At 32.8% G+C, this 19,964-nt stretch overlaps 1 protein-coding gene and 1 pseudogene across 1 annotated transcript; both read left to right on the forward strand.

Moving 5' to 3' along the window:
* The first annotated feature begins 2,001 nt into the window (after window positions 1-2,001).
* Window positions 2,002-4,277, forward strand: LOC125199492 (pectin acetylesterase 8-like). Its single transcript, XM_089065258.1, has 9 exons — window positions 2,002-2,013; window positions 2,462-2,554; window positions 2,634-2,758; window positions 2,810-2,867; window positions 3,007-3,060; window positions 3,173-3,250; window positions 3,545-3,650; window positions 3,776-3,915; window positions 4,173-4,277. Exons 1-9 carry the CDS (start codon window positions 2,002-2,004, stop codon window positions 4,260-4,262), a joined length of 756 nt encoding a protein of 251 aa, XP_088921384.1. The 3' UTR covers window positions 4,263-4,277.
* Window positions 4,278-7,828: 3,551 nt separating this feature from the next.
* On the forward strand, window positions 7,829-18,367 carry LOC125199498 (putative calcium-binding protein CML16 pseudogene; annotated as a pseudogene).
* The last annotated feature ends 1,597 nt before the right edge of the window (window positions 18,368-19,964 follow it).

Genomic DNA, 19,964 nt, shown 5'->3' on the forward strand with positions numbered 1-19,964 from the left:
TAACTAATCAACGTAGTCTTAATCAAAATTTAAAATTATGAATTGTATTCATAATGATAAAGATTTGAGCATTTTTTAGTTAGGTGTTTCAACCCTAAAATGAGTATAAATAATTTAATTAAAAATATTCAACTGATTTAATTATTTTAAATAATTAATTTAATTAGGTGTTTTGTTATTGATTTATATTATGAATGCAATTAGATGAATGTATAAAACACTAAAAACAAAGAAGAAAAAGAAGAGAAAAGAAAAAAGAGGAAACATAAACTAAGAAAAAAAATAAAGAAGAAAGGAAGACAAAATACTAAAAAGAAAGAAGAATATGAAAAAAAAAAGAAAAAGAAGTATAAACTAAAGAAGAAAAAAAGAAATAAGAAAGGAAGAAAAAAATCACATAGTTGGTTCTGTTTAATTGAAATTCCAAAAATATCCTCCATAACAAAAAAATCACATGTTTGGTACCTAGGGTTATTTTTGTCATGGGGTACCTAAAACGATATAAAATAAAGATCAGGTACCATTTATGTGCGAAAGTGAAAGATCATGTACTATTTATGTAGTTCACTCATACGAATATAGTCTATCAAAAATAAATAAATTAAAGGACTCTTAAGTATGAGTATTAGCTATTTATTAAATTAAAGATCATGCAAGTTATGCATCGATACTTACGTTGATGGGAGTGTTAGAAGATGTGTTCAAATAAGAAGAAAGCCATGCATAGATTTATTTATAGTGTTAGAAGAATTGTTCAAATAAGAAGAAAGACATGAATAGATTTATTTAGATTACTTACAATACTAACTTATAGAAATCCATATCTTGTATAAATACCTAATAAGTTAGGATTATAAGTAAGATTAGGAATATTTATATCTTCCCTATATTAAGGGGTCACGACGAATCATGACCCAACATAATAAATTATAGTTTTTAGTTCTTTCGGTCTTTTATTTTTTGCATTAGTATTTTATTTTTCGCATAATATTTTCCAAAAGTTTCGAATGATTAATCCCTAGGATTGAACCCGCCATATTAATTACCGAGACAAAAAAAATAACTTACGCTACAATAAAGTGTTAGTTTCATGAATTAAATAGTGTCGCAATAAATTATCCTAACTTGCATCAAACAACTAGTACATAAGAATGTAATATAGCTAGAAATATTGAAAACAAATATGTCAAGCAAATCTATGACGATAATTCGGACTGCAACTTTGTTGGTAGTAAGTGCAGTTTTTGTTGTGATGGATACCCAATTTGCAACAACACAGTGTAATGTAGATCCTACGCCAGAATGTAAAATTGAATTTCAGAATAATTTATGTAAACATGTACTTGACCCAGTAGTCTTATCTATTCCTTGTTGCATCTACATTAATGATAAGATTTCTTTTGATGAATGCTTCCTTGATGTAATCACTAAGGAATTCGCAAATCTTCACCTTTGCAACTTGCCCTACACATACCTAGTTGATAGGGCTAATAGGATGAGGGAGTATTGCTACTTTGGTAAATAATTATACCATCCCAATCGATTAAAATTTTACTCCCTCCGTTTCAATAAATATGCAATATTTGGTTTTCGGCACGGGATTTTATGCAGTGTTGTTTTGTGAGCTAATGAAGAGAGAGTAAAGTTAGAGAGAAGAAAAAGTAGAGATAATGTTGTTTCCAGTTTAGGAAACATTTCATTTTTATTGGGACAACCCAAAGAGAAAAACGTTTCATTTTTAATGGGACAGATGAAGTATTATATATGTAACAGTAATAATAGTTGTAATAATCACCAATTGGTGACAATGTAATAGCTTGGATTGAAATGTTTGAAATGTGTGTTGGGCTTAAAATAAGAGAAATAGATTTGGGCTTTTTTATTCAGTAAAAAGTATTCTCTCCGTCCTATAAAAATATGGACAATGAATATGACACATGAATTAAGATAAAATTGATAAAGTAAGAGAGATGATGAGAATGGTATGATAAAGTAAGAGAGATGATGAGAATGGTATGATAGAGTAAGAGAGAAGAGGAGAATGCTAGTTAAAGTAGTGTTGTGTATAGTGAGATCTACTGAACTTTCTAAAAATGGAATGCATATATATTTATAGGATGGACGAAAATGGAAAGTGTGCATATTTTTATGAGACGGAGAAAGTAAAAGAAAATAGGAGTTATTTTTTTTGTAAACGGAAGTCATAAAAAGCATATAACTATATTTCTACATCAATAATTCAAGATGACCTGGGAAATTTTCGTAAAATAAAATAATAAATATTTATTTAAAGAAAAAGTAATCTAAAATCTCCTATTTAAAATGTACGAATAAGACTCCATAGAAAGTTGACGGTTCCAGTTTAATTACCAATATTAACGAATGTCTAATTTTTATTTTTATTAAACCTTTTATTTTCATTAGATAGTTAGATTTATAATCAAAAAAATTTTATGTTTAGGAAACGAAACTCTACTTCAGAGGTAGGAGAATCTTCACCTCTGTAATTGAAGAACTCATGGCTACTACCAAAGGAATGGCAAATGCTGCTAACGTATGATTTTTAATAAAATTAGTTATTACTCAAAATTTATTGTGATTTTATCTACATTTTAAAAGATTGTTCATGACAGGCTTTACTCGCCGGAGACTCGGCTGGTGGGATGGCAACAATGTTGAACTGTGACCGTTTCCAGTCTTTTCTCCCCAGTGCTTGCCGAGTCAAATGCTACGCAGACTCCGGCTTCTTCATACGAGCGTAAGATTCAATGAATACATTTGTTTAACATTTTATGTTTTGTCATTATAGGAAAGATCTCCCGGGAACCCTGGCCACAAACTATTTTGCCCCCATTGTAGCCTTTCATGTAAAAATTACTACTCCATATTTTATATCATAATTATATAATGCTTGTATGTCTCTAATATATAAATGCTAATTATCAGTATGAATATTGTTTTCGAGTTTCATCTATATTAACTGATTTTATGAACATTGTTTTTCAGGAATTAGCTGACTATTTACCAAAGTCTTGCACACAGAGACTAGGTGCAGGATTGGTAAGTGCTATATATATTACCCAATTACATTACTATATATATAGAATTTATTTTTCTCTCATCATAACATTTGAAACATGACTAATCCTTGGGTGTAAAAAACCAATCTTAGTGCTTTTATCCAGAAAATGTGGTCGGCGACATCCAGACACCATTGTTCGTAGTAAATTCTGACTTTGATACATATCAAGTAAGTTATTTTACAATCATTTATAACATTATAGAAATGTGTTATTAGAAAATAAAAATAAAAAGAATATGATATACTACTCATTTTAAATATATTATTTGTTCGGTTTCCGCTTATCTGCACTTTATTGGTGTTCTTCTTTTTCTCAATTTGATACCCCATTGGAATTTTTAAACCAAAATATGCAATTAAACTATGATGTTTATGTGATTCTGTTTTAAGATTGAGTAACAGATATTAAGTACTGTTTATAAATATATTGATATTTTTTATGCATGGTTTAAACGTTTTCAGCTAGTCAATTTCATACATCCAAATCAGCCAGACGAGGAAGGATGGAAAAATTGCACTCTAAATTTTGAACAGAACTGCACAACCAACCAATTACAAATCATAAGGGGTAATCCAAATTAATTACTATACTATTATTTCAACTTTTACTATACTGTATTGTTTCAATTATTTAATATATATAGTTTTTTTTATTTAATTTTATCTTTCATAGTAATCGATTCTTTTTTTTAGATTTCCGGACCACATTTCTAAATACATTGGAGGGTCTCGATGATAATCCATCACGAGGATTGTTCATTACTTCATGCTATGTTCATGATGTTATTTATACTCCAGGGTCATGGCAAGGACCACCCACGTTTCAAAATAAGGTAAAGTATGATCTCAAAAGAGTGTTGTAGGAGTATAATAGTGAGTAGAGAAGTTGAATGCTTGCATTATCCAGAAAATATATGTCTACTACATATAGTATAAGTTTTCTCTAAAATTAAATTAGACATATCTCCGGCCTGGCGTAAAATAAATACTCAAAATTGTTTAAACGTCTACTTTTGTATTAATTTGTATAAAATTTAAAATTATCTTATGCTTAAGATATATTCATGCTTTTTATGTTGGTGATGTACAGACAATTCAGCAGGCCATTGGAGACTGGTATTTTGAAAGAAGTAGTGTTCAAATTATAGACAGTGAACATTCAAGTCCTATTAGTTGCTAGTAGATGCATATCACGTGCAATGACTAGAGAATAGTGTGATGATATTTGGAATGTTGTTTTATAAATGATGTATTCATTTCATCAACACTATCAAGGTTGTCAGCAGTATGTTAATAAAATTATTCCATCCCTTCTTTATTTATTGATCCGACAACATCGTTTACCTTTCTTTAGAATTTTAGAAATAACACTCACAGCCACCATCTATTCTCATAAATATAAAGATTCATCTTCTTTTTTTTTATTGATTTCTTATTTAAATTTATTTATATGTATTCTAATAAACTATCAATGATCGAACTAAAAATGCTCTATGAATCATATCATATCATAGACTATGATATGAGCATAATCTATCAAGAAAATTAAAGAACTCTCGAGTAAGAGTATAAGCTATTTATCAGATTAAAGATCATGCAAGTTATGTATTGAAATTCGATACTTAAGTTGATGGAGAATGTTAGAAGATATGTTCAATTAAGAAGAAAGACATGAATATATTTATTTAGATTAATTATAGTACTAACTTATCTTGTATAAATACCTAATAAGATTAGGTATGTATATATATATGTAAGATTAGGAATATGATTTTGTCTTCCCTATATGAAAGGGGTCATGATGAATCATAAGTCATAACCCAGTATAATTAATTATAGTCTTTAGTTCTTCCAGTCTACTATTATTTTTTTATTAGTATTTTAATTTTCGCATTATATTTTTCAACAGTTTCAATTGCGATTAATCCCTACGATTGAACCCACCGTATTAATTACCGATACAAAATAAATAACTTACGCTACAATAAAGTGTTGGTTTCATGAATTAAATAATGTTGCAATAAATTATCCTAACTTCCATTAAACTACTATATAAGAATGTAAATACAGCTAGAAATATTCAAAACAAATATGTCAACCAAATCTATGACAATAATTCGGGCTGCAACTTTGTTGATAGTAATTGGAATTTTTGTTGTGATGGATACCCAATTTGCAACAGCACAATGTCTAGATCCTACGCCGCCAGAATGTAAGATTGAATATCAGAATAATTTATGTAAAGATGTAACTGAACCAGTAATCTTATCTAATCCTTGTTGCATCTACATTCGTGATAGAATTCAATTTGATGAATGCTTCATTAATGTAATCACTAAGGAATACGCAAATCTTCACGTTTGCGACTTGCCCTTCAAAGACCTAGTTTATAGGGCTAAAACTTTATGGGAACATTGCTACTTTGGTTAATAATTATATCATCCCAATCGATTATTAATTTTATAATGGATGTAACAGTAATAATAGTTGTAATAATCACCAAGAGGTGACATTGTAATAGCTTGATTGAAATGTTTGTAATAATCAACAAGAGGTGACATTGTAATAGCTTGGATTGAAATGTTTGAAACGTGTGTTTGGGCTTTTTATCCCAGTACTCCCTCCATCTTATAAAAATATGAAAAATTGATATAGCACGAAAATTAAAATAAAATTGGTAAAATAAGAAAGAGGATGAGAATGGTATGGTAAAGTAAGAGAGGGGAGGATAATGATAGTTAAAGTAGTGTTAGTGTATAGTGGGACTTACATTATTAAATTGATATAACTTTCCATAATGCATATATATTTATGAGACAAACGAATATAGAAAGTGCGCACAATTTTATGGGATTGAGGGAGTAAAAGAAAAGAGAATTTTTTTTTGTAAACGGAAGTCATTAAAAGCATATAACTATATTTCTATATCAAGATGACCGGGAAAAATTTCAGAAAATAAAATAATAATATTTATTTAAAGAAAAAGTAATCTAAAAATCTTCTATTTTAAAATGAATGAATAAGACTCCATAGAAAGTTGACGGTTCCAGTTTACCGTTATTAACGTATGCCATTAATATTAGATCAAAGAGTAAAGACCAAAATTGGTCCTGAACATATGATCATTTTACCTTTTTGGTTTTAAACATTATCTTTTGAATTTTTTAGTCCTGCACATATGGAATTTGATCAGTTTGGTCCTACATATTTCAAATCGGATCACAATTGATCCTCCCGTCAATATTTCCGTTAAAACTAACGGTCAACAGTTTAATCCCGATTTTGACTAAATTAAACTTTTAATAAATTACTTACTCCCTCTTCTGTCGGCGGCGGTGGTTTGTTTGGTGGTGTGATCGATTGCAGTGGCTAAGGGGTCCACGTCGTCTCTGGATTTGTGGCGGGGGGTGAATATGTTCTTCCGCGGCGAGCGTGGGGATTTGGGGTAGGATTTGGTGGGGGAGTTGAGGTGGCGGGGAGGGGGTTTGAGGGGCTTGATTTTGCCGGCGTGGAAGAGCTCATCGGCGGGGAGGGGGCAGAGGAGAGGTGGCCACTGAAGTCGAAGGCGAAGTTGGCGTTGTCGAGGTCTTGATCGGCGTCGCCGTAGTTGGATTTGGGGGTGCCGGGGGTGGATTCCCAAAGGAAGGGGATGGCAGCAGTGGGGCTGGTGGGGGCAGTGGCGGATCCAGACTTTTAAAATACGGGGTGCGAATTTTATAACAAAATATATACATACTGTATTAAGAATTAAATAATATTAAAAATAATATATCTAAAAAATTAATGTTCAAGTTTAAAGTCACATAATCATAAAAAATTTAAACTATTTGGTATAAAAATGGAACAGAAAATTGAATATTTTGAATTCATTTCAAGTATTAAAACGTTTATTAAAGTAAATTGCAACCACCTAATATCTAAAATAGAATAATAAAAAAGAAATAGTAACATTTAAAAGCCACCTAAAATTTACATAAAATAGAATAATAACATTAAAAAACTACCCTAATATCTAAAATATAAAATAGAATGATAAAAAGAAATAGTAACATTTAAAAGCTACCTAAAATCAAGCATAAAATAAAATAATGAAATTAAGAAACTACACCTACATAAGATCGGTAAACAAATACTCCCTCTGTCCCAGATAATTCATCCCAGTTTTCCATTTCGGTCCGTCCCACATAATTTGTCCCACTTCACTTTTACCATTTTTGGTAGTGGACCCCATATTCCACTAACTCATTCCTACTCACATTTTATTATAAAACTAATATATAAAGGTAGGACCCACATTCTACTAACTTTTTCAACTCACTTTTCATTACAATTCTTAAAACCCGTGCCCGGTCAAAGTGACCCGAATTATCCGGGATGGAGGGAATAATAAAAAATAAAGTAGTAACATTTAAAAGCTACCCCAAAGAAAGGATGCGGAGAGGAGTAATCAAACGTAAATATAAAATAGAATAATAAAAAAGAAGACTGAAGGCCAAAATTGGTCCTAAACATATGACAATTTTACCTTTTTGGTCCTAAACTTTATCTTTTGGATTTTTTGGTCCTGCACATATGAAAATTTGATCATTTTGGTCCTCCGTCAATAATTCCGTTAAAAACTAACGGTCAATGGCTATTTTGACCAAATTAAACTCTTAATTCTGATTTTTAAGTCACTAATTAATCTCCTAAACCAAAGCAGGCTGCACGCAGAAGTTAGGTCTTCTTCCAATTCGACAATGGTATATGGCAGAAATCCGCAGCCTGACAATGGCTAAGATGGAATCCAATCAGCTAAACCAGCTGAGGGACATCTTCGCCCGGTTCGACATAGACCACGACGGCAGCCTCACGCAGCTGGAGATGGCCGCCCTCCTCCGCTCGCTCGGCCTCAAGCCCTCCGGCGACCAGATCCACTCTCTCCTCGCCAACATGGACGCCAACCACAACGACTCCATCGAATTCGACGAGCTCGTCGGCGCAATCCTCCCCGACATCAACGAGGAGGTGCTTCTCAACCAGGACCAGCTCATCGAGCTCTTCCGCTCCTTCGACCACGACGGCAGCGGTTACATCACCGCCGCTGAGCTCGTCGGACAGACGACATCCTCAGCTTGCACGAATTCGCCACCATTATGGCCAAATCTGCAGTCGAATTTCTCGCCGAGCCTGAATCGTCTTCCTCCCCCCAGGGTTTACTCATCTTAATTTTTTTAAATTGGGGGAAGCTGATGTGGCATTCTAGATTATGGCTATGACGAACTAATTCTTCTTAATTTGTGAAGCTAATTGCGATTCATGAATTATTGGATTTATGATGAACTAATTCATATTGGATTTTCTGTTGTCATTATTGTATCCAACTCCATATAATTTGGAGATTAATTAGGAGAATAATTAGTTACTTAAAAATCAGAATTAAGAGTTTAATTTGGTCAAAATCACCGTTGACCGTTAGTTTTTAACGGAACTATTGACAGAGGACCAAAATAATCAAATTTCCATATGTGCAGGACCAAAAAATCCAAAAGATAATGTTTAAGACCAAAAAGATAAAATGACCATATGTTTAGGACCAATTTTGGACTTTACTCAAAAAAGAAAGTAACATTTAAAAGCTACGTGGAGAGGAATCGATCTCGGGTCCACACTTTTAGAAGCCGCTCATCTACCGCTAGACAAACAATGTGATTTGTTAAATTTACTTCTCAATAATAACCTAATAGCAGAAAAATTTGGGGCTACAGTCGTACCCCCTTGCTCTCACCTGGCTCCGCCAGTGGGTGGGGGCGCTGTAGAAGGAGGAGGAGGAGATTGGGGTGTGGTGGCTGACGTCGGAGGGCGGCGCGGAGAGGTCGTGGCTGAGGGTGCGGAGGGGTAGTAGGAGGAGATCGGCGGCGGAGACGGGGAATTGTTAGGGTTGGAGCCGCTGCGGAGAGGGGCGAGTGGTGGCGGTGGTGCGGCTGGAACTCAATCGTCGGCACAACAGCGAAGGAGGCGCGTGGGTTTATTAAATTATTAAATTACCATATTTAAATGATAGTAATTTATTAAAATAATCAACAATATAATTATGGAGTAAGTAATCAAAATTACAGCTTTAACTGGTCAAACTCGGGGTTAAACCCATTGACCGTTAGTTTTTAACGGAAATGTTGACGGAGGACCAAAATGATCAAATTTCCATATGTGCAGGACCAAAAAATCCAAAAGATATTGTTTAGGACCAAAAAGGTAAAATGACCATATGTTCAGGACCAATTTTGGCCTTTACTCTAGATCAATTTAATCTTGTAAGGACATGTTTGATTTCATCAATTTGTTTTTATATTTTGGCCTTTAATCGGATTAGTTCAATCTCGAGATCTATGGCTCAGATCGATCTTGACAAATCCCTTTTATCTCGGCCGTCGATCAAGTCAGTTAGATCAACTAACTCCATTATAGCCGTTGGAGCTAAAAAGCGCGACTTATCCCAAAGAGATCGCTAGTTCGATCCATTTTCAGGCCATAAATCTCAACATGTACGTAGAATATTATGTAAGTATTATTTTATTTGTCATTTCATAAAATTATTTTACAGTACTAAATCCTATGAAGAAAATAAAATGAGCCGTGTGTATCGCACGAGCATGCCACTAGTATATAACTAATGGCACTGACGCTGGCACCAGACTCCGCCCCAGAGCGAGCCCTGCACTCCAAGTCTCCAACTCCACATGTTCTGGAATTGAAATTTGAATTAAGAAGAAGACAAAGACTAGGGCTTCTTAATTTTGGGCTATTTATTGGGCTACTTTTTAATTTGGGCTTTTTGACATAATTAACTAATGATGCTCTTATATAATTAGCCCAATTGCCAAATCATTAATCACGGCTGGAGTTACAAAATTGCTCCTCACAAGTTCATGCCTGGTCAGGAGAGCACGCTTGCCTGCTGCCGGAGTTTTAAAGCTGTGCTCCGTTGCCGATTAAGGTATGTAAATGTTGACTATTTTGTAAAATTATAAAATTAATTTTATCACATAAAATTATCTTATTAATGGCAGTAGTTCATCTCATGTTCCTTAATTTTGTTTTCCTCAATTCGTCTTAATTTATTTGGTAATTGGATTTGGCCCACTTGGTAGTTTGGTGAAACTAGAATTAGTATAAAATTATTTTTATTGTGCAAGCTGTAGTTAGTAAATTTAGTAGTACATTATAGCTATGCATCCGTATTTTTCCAAAAAAACTTAGGAATGATTAGCTGCAAGTGCTTCAAATAATAGTAGCAATTCTACTTATTAAGACATATATGTGATAGAATGAAATACGAATAGATGAATGATATTTTAGTTGTTCTCATAGTTGTACACATTGAGAGAAATATTTTCATGAAAAATTAGAAATGAGACTATTCTTCTGCTGTTTCAATATATGGCGACTTGTCGAAAACAGTAGTAGTATGTTGTAAAAGTTGTAAAGACAATACATGTAAAATTTAATAATATTATTATTTAAAAAAAAAATTCAGCCCCGGCTTATTTGATTTTCTGGTTCCGTCACTGACTAAAGGGGCACTTACAATATAAATTACTACTACTCCCTCTGTCCCGCTTTAGCAGCCCCATTGACTTTTCTGCTCTCTTTTTGTAAAAATGATACTCCCTCCATCCCGCTTTAGGAGTCCTGGTTGAATCGGGCACATGTTTTAAGAAAAAAGTGTTTGAATGTGTATAAATAAATATTGTAGTGGATGTTGGGACCCACTTTTAATTGAGTGTCCAATAAATAAATGTTGTAGTGGATGTTGGAACCCACTTTTAACAATTTTTTACTAGTTGTAGTGGATGTTGGGACCCACTTTTAATACTTTTAACACTTTGTAGACATTTTTTATTAATTTATCTCAACCGGGACTCCTAAAGCGGGACGCCCAAAATTGATCGACCGGACTCCAAAAGCGGGGCGGAGGGAGTAAAAAATAATTAAAGTGGAGAAATGGTAAAGCAAGAGAGACAAGAATGTAGATAAGACTATTCTCTATATTATTTTTTTTCTTAATTTACCATTTCTCATCTTTAACTATTTTTCATCATTTTTACAAAAACATGACAGAAAAGCCAATGGAACTGCTAAAGCGGAACGGAGAGAGTATTATTTAAGGTGAGTTACATTACAACATGGTTGAATGGTCATAAGATATATGAGATATTTGTTATTGATTTAATATTTAAACTGGTGAACGAAATTTCCTCACATCAGATAAGAGAATATCATTGGTGAGATAGAATGATTGCGCAACATGGTTGAGTGGTTGCCGAAATTGAAGCAATAAGAGAATATTTTAGGAATTTTGTAACAAAATATGGAGTACATATCGAATGAATTGAAGCATTGGATGATTTGATTTCAAGTGAATATTGATATCTTTACAAAACACAGCATCCATTTTGTAATAGTAGCTTGAATTGAAATATTTAAAATGTTTGATGGACTTGACCTATTTCACACAATAATATTTGGACAAGTTGCATCACGCGATTTGATTAAATTGGATGGGCAGAACAATGCTCTATTGAGCTCGGCCAGTATGATTCGAAAGGATCGGCATAGTTTGGGAGATGATCGTCTTCAAGTACGTGTCGTGTGGTACAAATTCATCCGTTTTTGATAGTTTGGGAGATGATCATCTTCAAGTTCGTGTTGTGTGGTACAAATTCATCCGTTTTCAAACTATTATTAATACGGGTTTACTTGCTATTTTAAAAATCACAAACTTTGGTTGGCTCCATCAAAACTTGAGTTTCAAATTGTGGGAATTAGGCATGTCTTTGGATTGTGATTTTTTTATCATTTTTATATGATGCTCAATTTTCACACGTGTTGTGGGAATTAGGCATATCTTTGTAATATTGTGATATTGTTGAAACTCTAAGTGATTTTCAATACGCCACATTGTAATGTTAGAACTTTTGTAAAGAAGTTGGGTTAAATACTTACTCTCTGTTTGGGCCAAGTGATATTGAATAATTGATTAAAGTAATATGGTCTTGGATTTAGTTTTGTTACTGGGCCTGTTTTATCTAAGATTGGGTCCATTGTACTTTAATCGATTGGTTTGATCTGCTCCCTCCGTCCCAGATAATTTGATTCAGTACTCCATTTCGGGTTATCCCACATAATTTGTCCCATTTCACTTTTATCATTTTTGGTAGTGGACCCCGTATTCCACTAACTCATTCTTACTCACATTTTATTATAATTATAAAACTAATACTTTAAAAGTAGGATCCACATCCCACCAACTTTTTCAACTTACGTTCCATTAGATTTCTTAAAATCCGTGTCGGATCAAAGTGTCCCAAATTATCTGGGACGGAGGGAGTATATTATAACAAGCTTAATAAATATTTATAGATCAAACAAACATATTTAAAAACAAAAAACAAAAAAAAGGAAGAAAAGAAATTTGGCGACATTACCTGTTTACGTGGGCATTGAATTGAGCTGTTGCAGAAATTACATGTAGCAAGACGAAGGCAGCATGGATTATTACAATTTTATATTTTCATTTTCCCCTCGACACCTAATTTCATGTTGAAAGAATTAGGATCTTTAAGTTTTACTACTTGCTATGGCATGATGAGACAAGTAAATATCATTTTTCTTAATACTTAAACGATCTATCTAAACTTATTTGATTTTCTTCTTCACCCAGGTGAAAGTTATTAAGGATACAATTTTATAATTTCATTTTTCCATAGTCTTGACCTGACTTCAAAGGTGCCATGCCATGTGTGATGTGTTTAAATTAACGTATAGAAACATGGGAAAAAAAGTTAAAGTGGGAGGAAGTTTGTTATACTGAATTTCAAATTGATTTATCCGTTTTTCATTTTAGTATATTCCGCTATCTTTGTTTGAATGTCGTTAACTCAGAGAGTATGTGGAAAATAATTCATCATTGTTTCGTGTTGGTATAAAAGTTTTTTCATTATTGTTTCACTTTTGTATGTCATGTAAGTTGAGACTATCAGAGTTCAAACACATATGACGGAATGTATTAAACAAAACACAGGATGCAACCTTTTGTGTTGTTTATGCAAACTTCAAACAATTTATACCAAACTTTATTGCTTATTTCCTATAGGGGTTTTTCTTTTTTACTTTATTTGCTTATTATCGTAACATTATTGCAGAACACTACAAACTTAATTCATGTGATTTTACAATGAAACTGTAAAGTACAAGAAAATCAACAGTACTACACCTAGACCTTTTAGTTTTGCATACAAATGTTCTACTTCATATCCATAGATGTAGTCTTCTCTTTTATTTTTTCACTCCATTTTTTATTCCCATTTCTCATCTTCTCCTGTTATAAATCATCTACAATTTGCTCTTCTCTCTTATTTTGTGTTCTTCGTATTCATTTCTCACGTTATAATCGACAACTTCTGATTCGTAGACGAACCACTAGTCAAACCGGGTCCGATTTTACAACAACGGACTTTAGTGACATGGTAAATAGTCTAACATCTTCGCATGGCACACACAGAGTAGAAAAGATCATTGATAAAAAAAAATAATATTAAATTTCTTAATCATAATAAATATTGTCAGAAAAATCACAAGAAACTAAACAACGATCTACCAAATAGTACTACTCAATAGAATTGAAATTACACTATTAGTAGAAGAGACCATTGGTAAAAAAAAATTAATTTTAAAATTCTAAACCAGGATAAATATTGTCAGAAAAATCACAACAAACTATACAACGATCTACCAAATAGTACTACTCAATATAATTGAAATTACACTACTAGTAGAAGAGACCAATGGTAAAAAAAATTAAATTTAAAATTCTAAATCAGAATAAATATTGTCAGAAAAATTACAAGATACTATACATACTCCAATAGAATTGAAATTACACTAGAAAGTGATACCCACTTATGTACCTTCTAGAAAGTGAAATTACACTTAGAATTGAAATTATAGTAAAGACTTAAATGCACCTTTTATATATTTTTTTCTTTTGTATGTATGCATAGATAATAGATTGGAAAAATATTCCCACGAATTAACATATGTAAATATTTCAAAATGATTCATAGATATACTCTAAATTCAAATTACTTCATATAATCATATTCCGTACATATAATCATATTCCGTAGGGTAAAGGCCTAAAATAAGAAGACTGTTTTTTTCATTCACTTTATTTGTGTGTGTCCTATTTTGATAGCAGTAATTAAAATCCTACAATTAGGTAAGAGTCATATTAATCAAATAAGTAATTCCTATGCTTTTTAGATAAAATTTTTTTAATTATTTTTTCGGTGATACTGACATGCACATACGACATACCCGATACATTAGAAAGAGAGGTGTTTATTGCAATTATATATGGCATAGACCCGGAGTGTCTACTTAACTTAATCAATGATGTTAATTAATTTGGACCTAAATTGATATTAGAAGTATTAAATAACATAAATGAGCTCGACACACTATTGATAGCAAACACGTATAGTGTCTAATAAAATGCACATGATGAAATTTTCTTAGGTTCATGGCATATAAACATTGAATTCTCTAGCTATTAATTCTCTTGTTATTTAAGACATCTTGTTGATGATCAATTTGAAATTCCTTATGCAGTCTAGCCTCTGTATTCAAAATTTCGTGTCAATGGAATTATATGTGTTTTGTTCTTGGACTAATGTATTTGAAATAAAGTAGTTTTTAAGAAAGTGTCAATTATTTTTGTAATTATATTTTCATTCAACTGGCAATATAGCATAATTTGCATTGCATTCTTCAGTTTATGTACACTAATTACTACTGTTATGTCTGTTTTTATTCATTTGCATGCCCTTCATTTTTGTTACATTGTTTCATGAATATACCTAATAAGCCTCGACACCTTATATGTTGCCAAACTTTATTTATTTTTCCATAGTCTTGAGTCTTGACCTGACTTCGAAGGTGCCATGCCATGTATGATGTGTTTTTCCATTTTGCAGAAGTTAAGATATACTCCCTCCGATTCCCCATAATTTGTCAACATTTGATCCGACACGGGTTTTAAGAAATGTAGTAGAAAGTGGTTTGAAAAAGTTAGTGGCATGTAGGTCTTACTTATATATATATATTAGTTCTATATTAAAATGTGAGTGAGAATGAGTTGGTGGAATATGGGTCTACTACCAATAATGAAAAAAGTGAAAGGTGACAAATTTTTAGAGACAAATGAAAATAGAAATAAATGACAAATTTTCAGGAATGAAGGGAGTAATATTTACCAAATATTTTCAATTTCATAACACATGGTGTGATTGGTGTACGCATATTTTGAGGATTGAAAAAGTAAGTATTGGTCAAATAAGAACTAGAAATAGAAAGAATTTAATAAAGTCGGTACGTGTTGGAGTTACAGTACGTGTTTGTATTTTTTCCTTTATTGCTATTTTTCATGCATATTAAAAAATTATGTGATTTTTATTGCATTATATAATACATATGATATAGGTAGTGTATAAATATATAGTCCACCTCAAGAGCTAAACTGCCACACTCCGCCTTTCTCCCTTCTGCCTTCACTTGCCTGTAAATTCTCATGCTTTTTCCATTATTACACTATTTTTGGATTCATAAACTAATTATAATGTCTGTTTTCATGGAATGCAGTGCTCTTTTTCGGTGGAAGATCAATCACAGGTAATTTCCTTGCTTTTGTTGTTAGAAATTTGGGCTTCCACGTGACTAATTTAATGTGTATGGCTATTTTTCAGTTGCCCAATTAAAGTGATCCAATAAAGATTAAAGTTTGGGTTAAAGTGTATTTATTGTTATGGAAATAAGTGTAGATACCATAAAGTGATTTTCTATTTGATGAGAGACTGAATAGAAAATAAAAGGGTTTATATTTAATATAAATATAAGCTAGGGTTATGGTCCCCAGACACGTTCAATATCTCTGTGTTCTCTCGGCAGACTATTGTGAAGGACGTCTCTGATCGTTTGGAAGATCCATAGCCGCTGCAAAGCAATTCCACCATTCAATTCTAGATGGATCAAGGTACGCTTCCGCTCTACAGTTTATGCTCCTTCTCCGTCGTTCTCGGTTAATCATCATAGAGAGCTTTATGTAATTGTTCACTCAATTATTCCAACAAGTGGTATCAGAGTCAGGTTATTGATGATTCTCTGAGAATTGGAAAAGGAGAATTAGGGTTTTCTGTTCTCAATTATATTTGGATTTCAAGAAATTAAATTTCTTGATATTAGGGTTTCTTATTAATTTTTGTGGAAGGCGATGAATCGCCCTTTTGTTTCATAATTTGGTTCGATCTTAGTGTGCAATGTTGTGGATTAACGCTTTCGTACGCATATCTGGATATTGCTTGATTATTTAGAATTGAATTCAAGTTTCTTCGGTGAGTATTATTTGGTTGATTACGCGTATGCCTTGAATTTCCTTCGATTAATGAATTCATGTTGGTTAAATAAGGAAATTTCTTTATCGATATATGGTATGCTTTCTTAGCAATGATTAAATAGTTGTTTTTCAGAATTCATAATTCTTATATAGAATAGATGAATTGATTTTTGAATTCATGTTTTATGCGTGATTATCGAGATGGTGTGATGAATGTTTTGTTATGGCATTTCGTTTCTTTTTTGTAAGCAAAGTTACTTTTATTGAGATATCAATTCAAGTTTGTGTTCTGTACCACATCTCGTAAATTAAGTTTTGGATTGTGGTTTACCTACAATTGTTTTCGGTTGATGAATTGAGTATCTTAATTGTGAATTGAGAATTCATGGTTACGTGTTTGGTAGATTCAGCCTCTGTAAAATTTTGTAAATGTAAATTTATGGTGGGTGAGTAAGGTTTATATTCTTGCTTGTAATGTGAATCCATAAATTTTAAATTGAGAATTCATGGTTACGTGTTTGGTAGATTCAGCCTCTGTAAAATTTTGTAAATGTAAATTTATGGTGGGTGAGTAAGGTTTATATTCTTGCTTGTAATGTGAATCCATAAATTTTAAGTTTAGTATTTTGTGGATTTATTTGGTTATTTTGATGTTGATTTTGGCTGTTAGCTGTTTATGTTCATTGGTTATGATCTTGGGGAACATCAAAATTCGGATATTTTGTCGACATTAGTGAAAATCGGATTCGGAAAAAATATATGGAATCCCATTAGGAGTCAACAATTTGCGATTTGCTGGGGAGTTATAGGGTGGGCCGTCAGAATTTAGCGACTTGCTGAGTTCGCAAGGTATGCGAACCCAGTGACTCGTTGGCTAGCCACTATATTCCAGACAGTTAACAACGACTTGCTTGCAGGCATTTATATTTAGTTTTAAAATTTTTAATTCAATAATTTTGGTGCATCTCATGTTCCTTTTGTTGATGTGTGTATTTTAATGCGGATATTAGTCGGCCCACAGGAAGATTAATATTTGGCACGAGATACACACATACCTATGGTGATAAATACGTGGCAATTATTCAGTTTTCGTGTAAGTAATGTGCGATGCCCACAGGTGGACACTGCTTGACATGATCTTATTGTTAGTGTTTGATCACTGCAAAGAGTCTACCACTTACAAATTCACATTACTGTCAAATGACTTATTGTGAATGTTGTACTCGGTACCTCAATATGTTTTACTAATGTTCAAAATAGATTAGTCGAAATAAGACGTTGCAACAGTAACCTCTCTTGTCTAGACTTTTTTACTGCGAATGTTAGGACGGTAAGTGTGTGTGTGTATTTTAATGCGGATATTAGTCGGCCCACAGGAAGATTAATATTTGGCACAAGATACACACATATATGTGGTGATAAATACGTGATGATTATCCAGTTTTCGAGTGAGTAAATGTGATGCCCACAGGTGGACATTACTTGACATGATCTTATTGTCAGTGTTTGATTACTGCAAAAGGTTACCATTTGCAAGTTCATATTACTGTCCACAGACATAATTTGAATGTTGTGCCGGTACCTCGAGATGCTACCATTTTATTTGAATTTTAGGACGTGAGCATGACAATTAATTTGGTTTTGTTCTCTATTCAATTGTGATGTCTGCTTTTGCAGTTTCTTCCAACATGAACAATATGTCAGTGTTGAATGGGTCAAATTTTAAGGATTGCAAAGATTATATTTTGATTGCTCTGGGTTGCATGGATCTAGATTACGCGCTAAGGATTGAGCAACCTAGTTCTCCTACGGACTATAGTGCTTCTTATCAAAGGAGAAACTATGAGAAGTAGGAATACTCGAAGTAAGTCTATTGATCATTAGGTGTAGCATCCCAGAAGCTTTTCTAGGGTGTAGCATTCCAGAAGCCTTTCTAGGCACTGCATCTAAGTATATCACTATGACCAGTGAATGTCTTGCCAAAAATAAAAAATAAAAAATAAATAAATAATTAAGGAATGTTTTGTGAAAAACATTATGGCTGAGACAAGCATGCTTGATCTCAATAAAGTATAAGGGCAAGGGCAACATAAGGGAGCACATTATGCAAATGTCTCACGTTGCTTCACTAAAGCTTGAATTTTAAAGACTTGCTTGTGAATTTGGCATTGCATATCTGGTCAGTATCTCAAGAAATAAAGTGAAAGGGCATTAAGAGAGTGTATTGAGAATGCTACTATGAATAATGGTTCATCACAAAAGAAATAACATAAAGATAATGATAGTGGTTTCTTTTGTGGTAAACATGGATATAAAAAGAAGAAGAAGAAGAATTGTAAATATCACGCATGGCGAGCAAAGGAAGTTACAATTCTTGTTTTGGTTTGTTCTAAAGTTAATTTGGATTTAGTCCCTAATGATATTTAGTGGGTAGATTCTGGTGCTACTACTCACATAAGGTTATCAGTGCAAGGTTGTCTGAACTACCGAAAGTCAATTGATGGTGAAAGATACATGTATGTGGGACATGACAAATCGGTGGAAGTAGAGACTATTGAGCATTGTAGATTGTTTTTAAAGACTGGAATTATTCTGTCTTTGAAGGATACTTTATTGTACTGTCTTTTAGACAAAATTTGATTTCTATTTCTGCTTTGGACAAATTTGGTTTCTCTTGTTCATTCAGAAATAGTAAAGTTCTTCCTTCAAATAATTCTAGTCTTGTGGGCACTGTTTCCTTAAGTGCATATAACAATCTTTGTATGCTCAATTATGTTACTTCATATTCAAAAGCTTTACATGTTGAATTAAAAGGGACTAAGCAAATTAAATAATTAGAATTTGGTTAATTTATGACACAAGTGTTTTGGTTGTATCTCAAAATAAAGGATTGTGAGACTTGTATCATATGTTGTACTGAATACACTTATCTTTTCAGAACTTGATTTGTGTGTTTAATGTATCGAAGGAAAGCAGACCAAACTTAAGAAATAGAGCTATACATTTTAGAATTGATATATATGGACATTTGTGGTTCATTCACTTCGGTTTCTTGGAATGATCAACAATATTTTATATCATTCACAAACGAATGTTCTTGTTTTGGGCACCTACATTTAATTTATTAAAAGTCTGAGGGTTTAGACAAGTTCAAAATATTCAGGGCTGATGTTGAGCTCCAACTCAACAAAGGCATTAAGAAAGTCAAATCTAACCGTGGTGGCGAATACTATGACATAAATGACTGCTCAGGTGAACAATGTCAAAGACCTTTTGCCTTCTACTTTGAAGAGTGTGGGATCGTCTTTTTGTACGCCATGCCAGGATCGCCTAGCATGAGTGGTGTACCTAAAAGACGAAATAAAAATCTTAAAGATATGTGAAGGAGTATGATTTATCATTCTTCCTTGTCGCATTTGCTTTAGGGAGCGGCATTAAAGGCTGTAGCAT

This window comes from Salvia hispanica, chromosome 2 (assembly GCF_029641045.1).
Source record: "Salvia hispanica isolate PSC_SH4W2 chromosome 2, Shi_PSC_v1, whole genome shotgun sequence".
NCBI lineage: Eukaryota > Viridiplantae > Streptophyta > Magnoliopsida > Lamiales > Lamiaceae > Salvia > Salvia hispanica.

Excerpts from the sequence above, each read along its gene's own strand:
- LOC125199492 (XM_089065258.1), top strand. Across the intron at positions 2,555-2,633 it reads GAATGGCAAATGCTGCTAAC|GCTTTACTCGCCGGAGACTC; the intron begins GTATGATTTTTA and ends TGTTCATGACAG. Across the intron at positions 3,651-3,775 it reads CCAATTACAAATCATAAGGG|ATTTCCGGACCACATTTCTA; the intron begins GTAATCCAAATT and ends TCTTTTTTTTAG.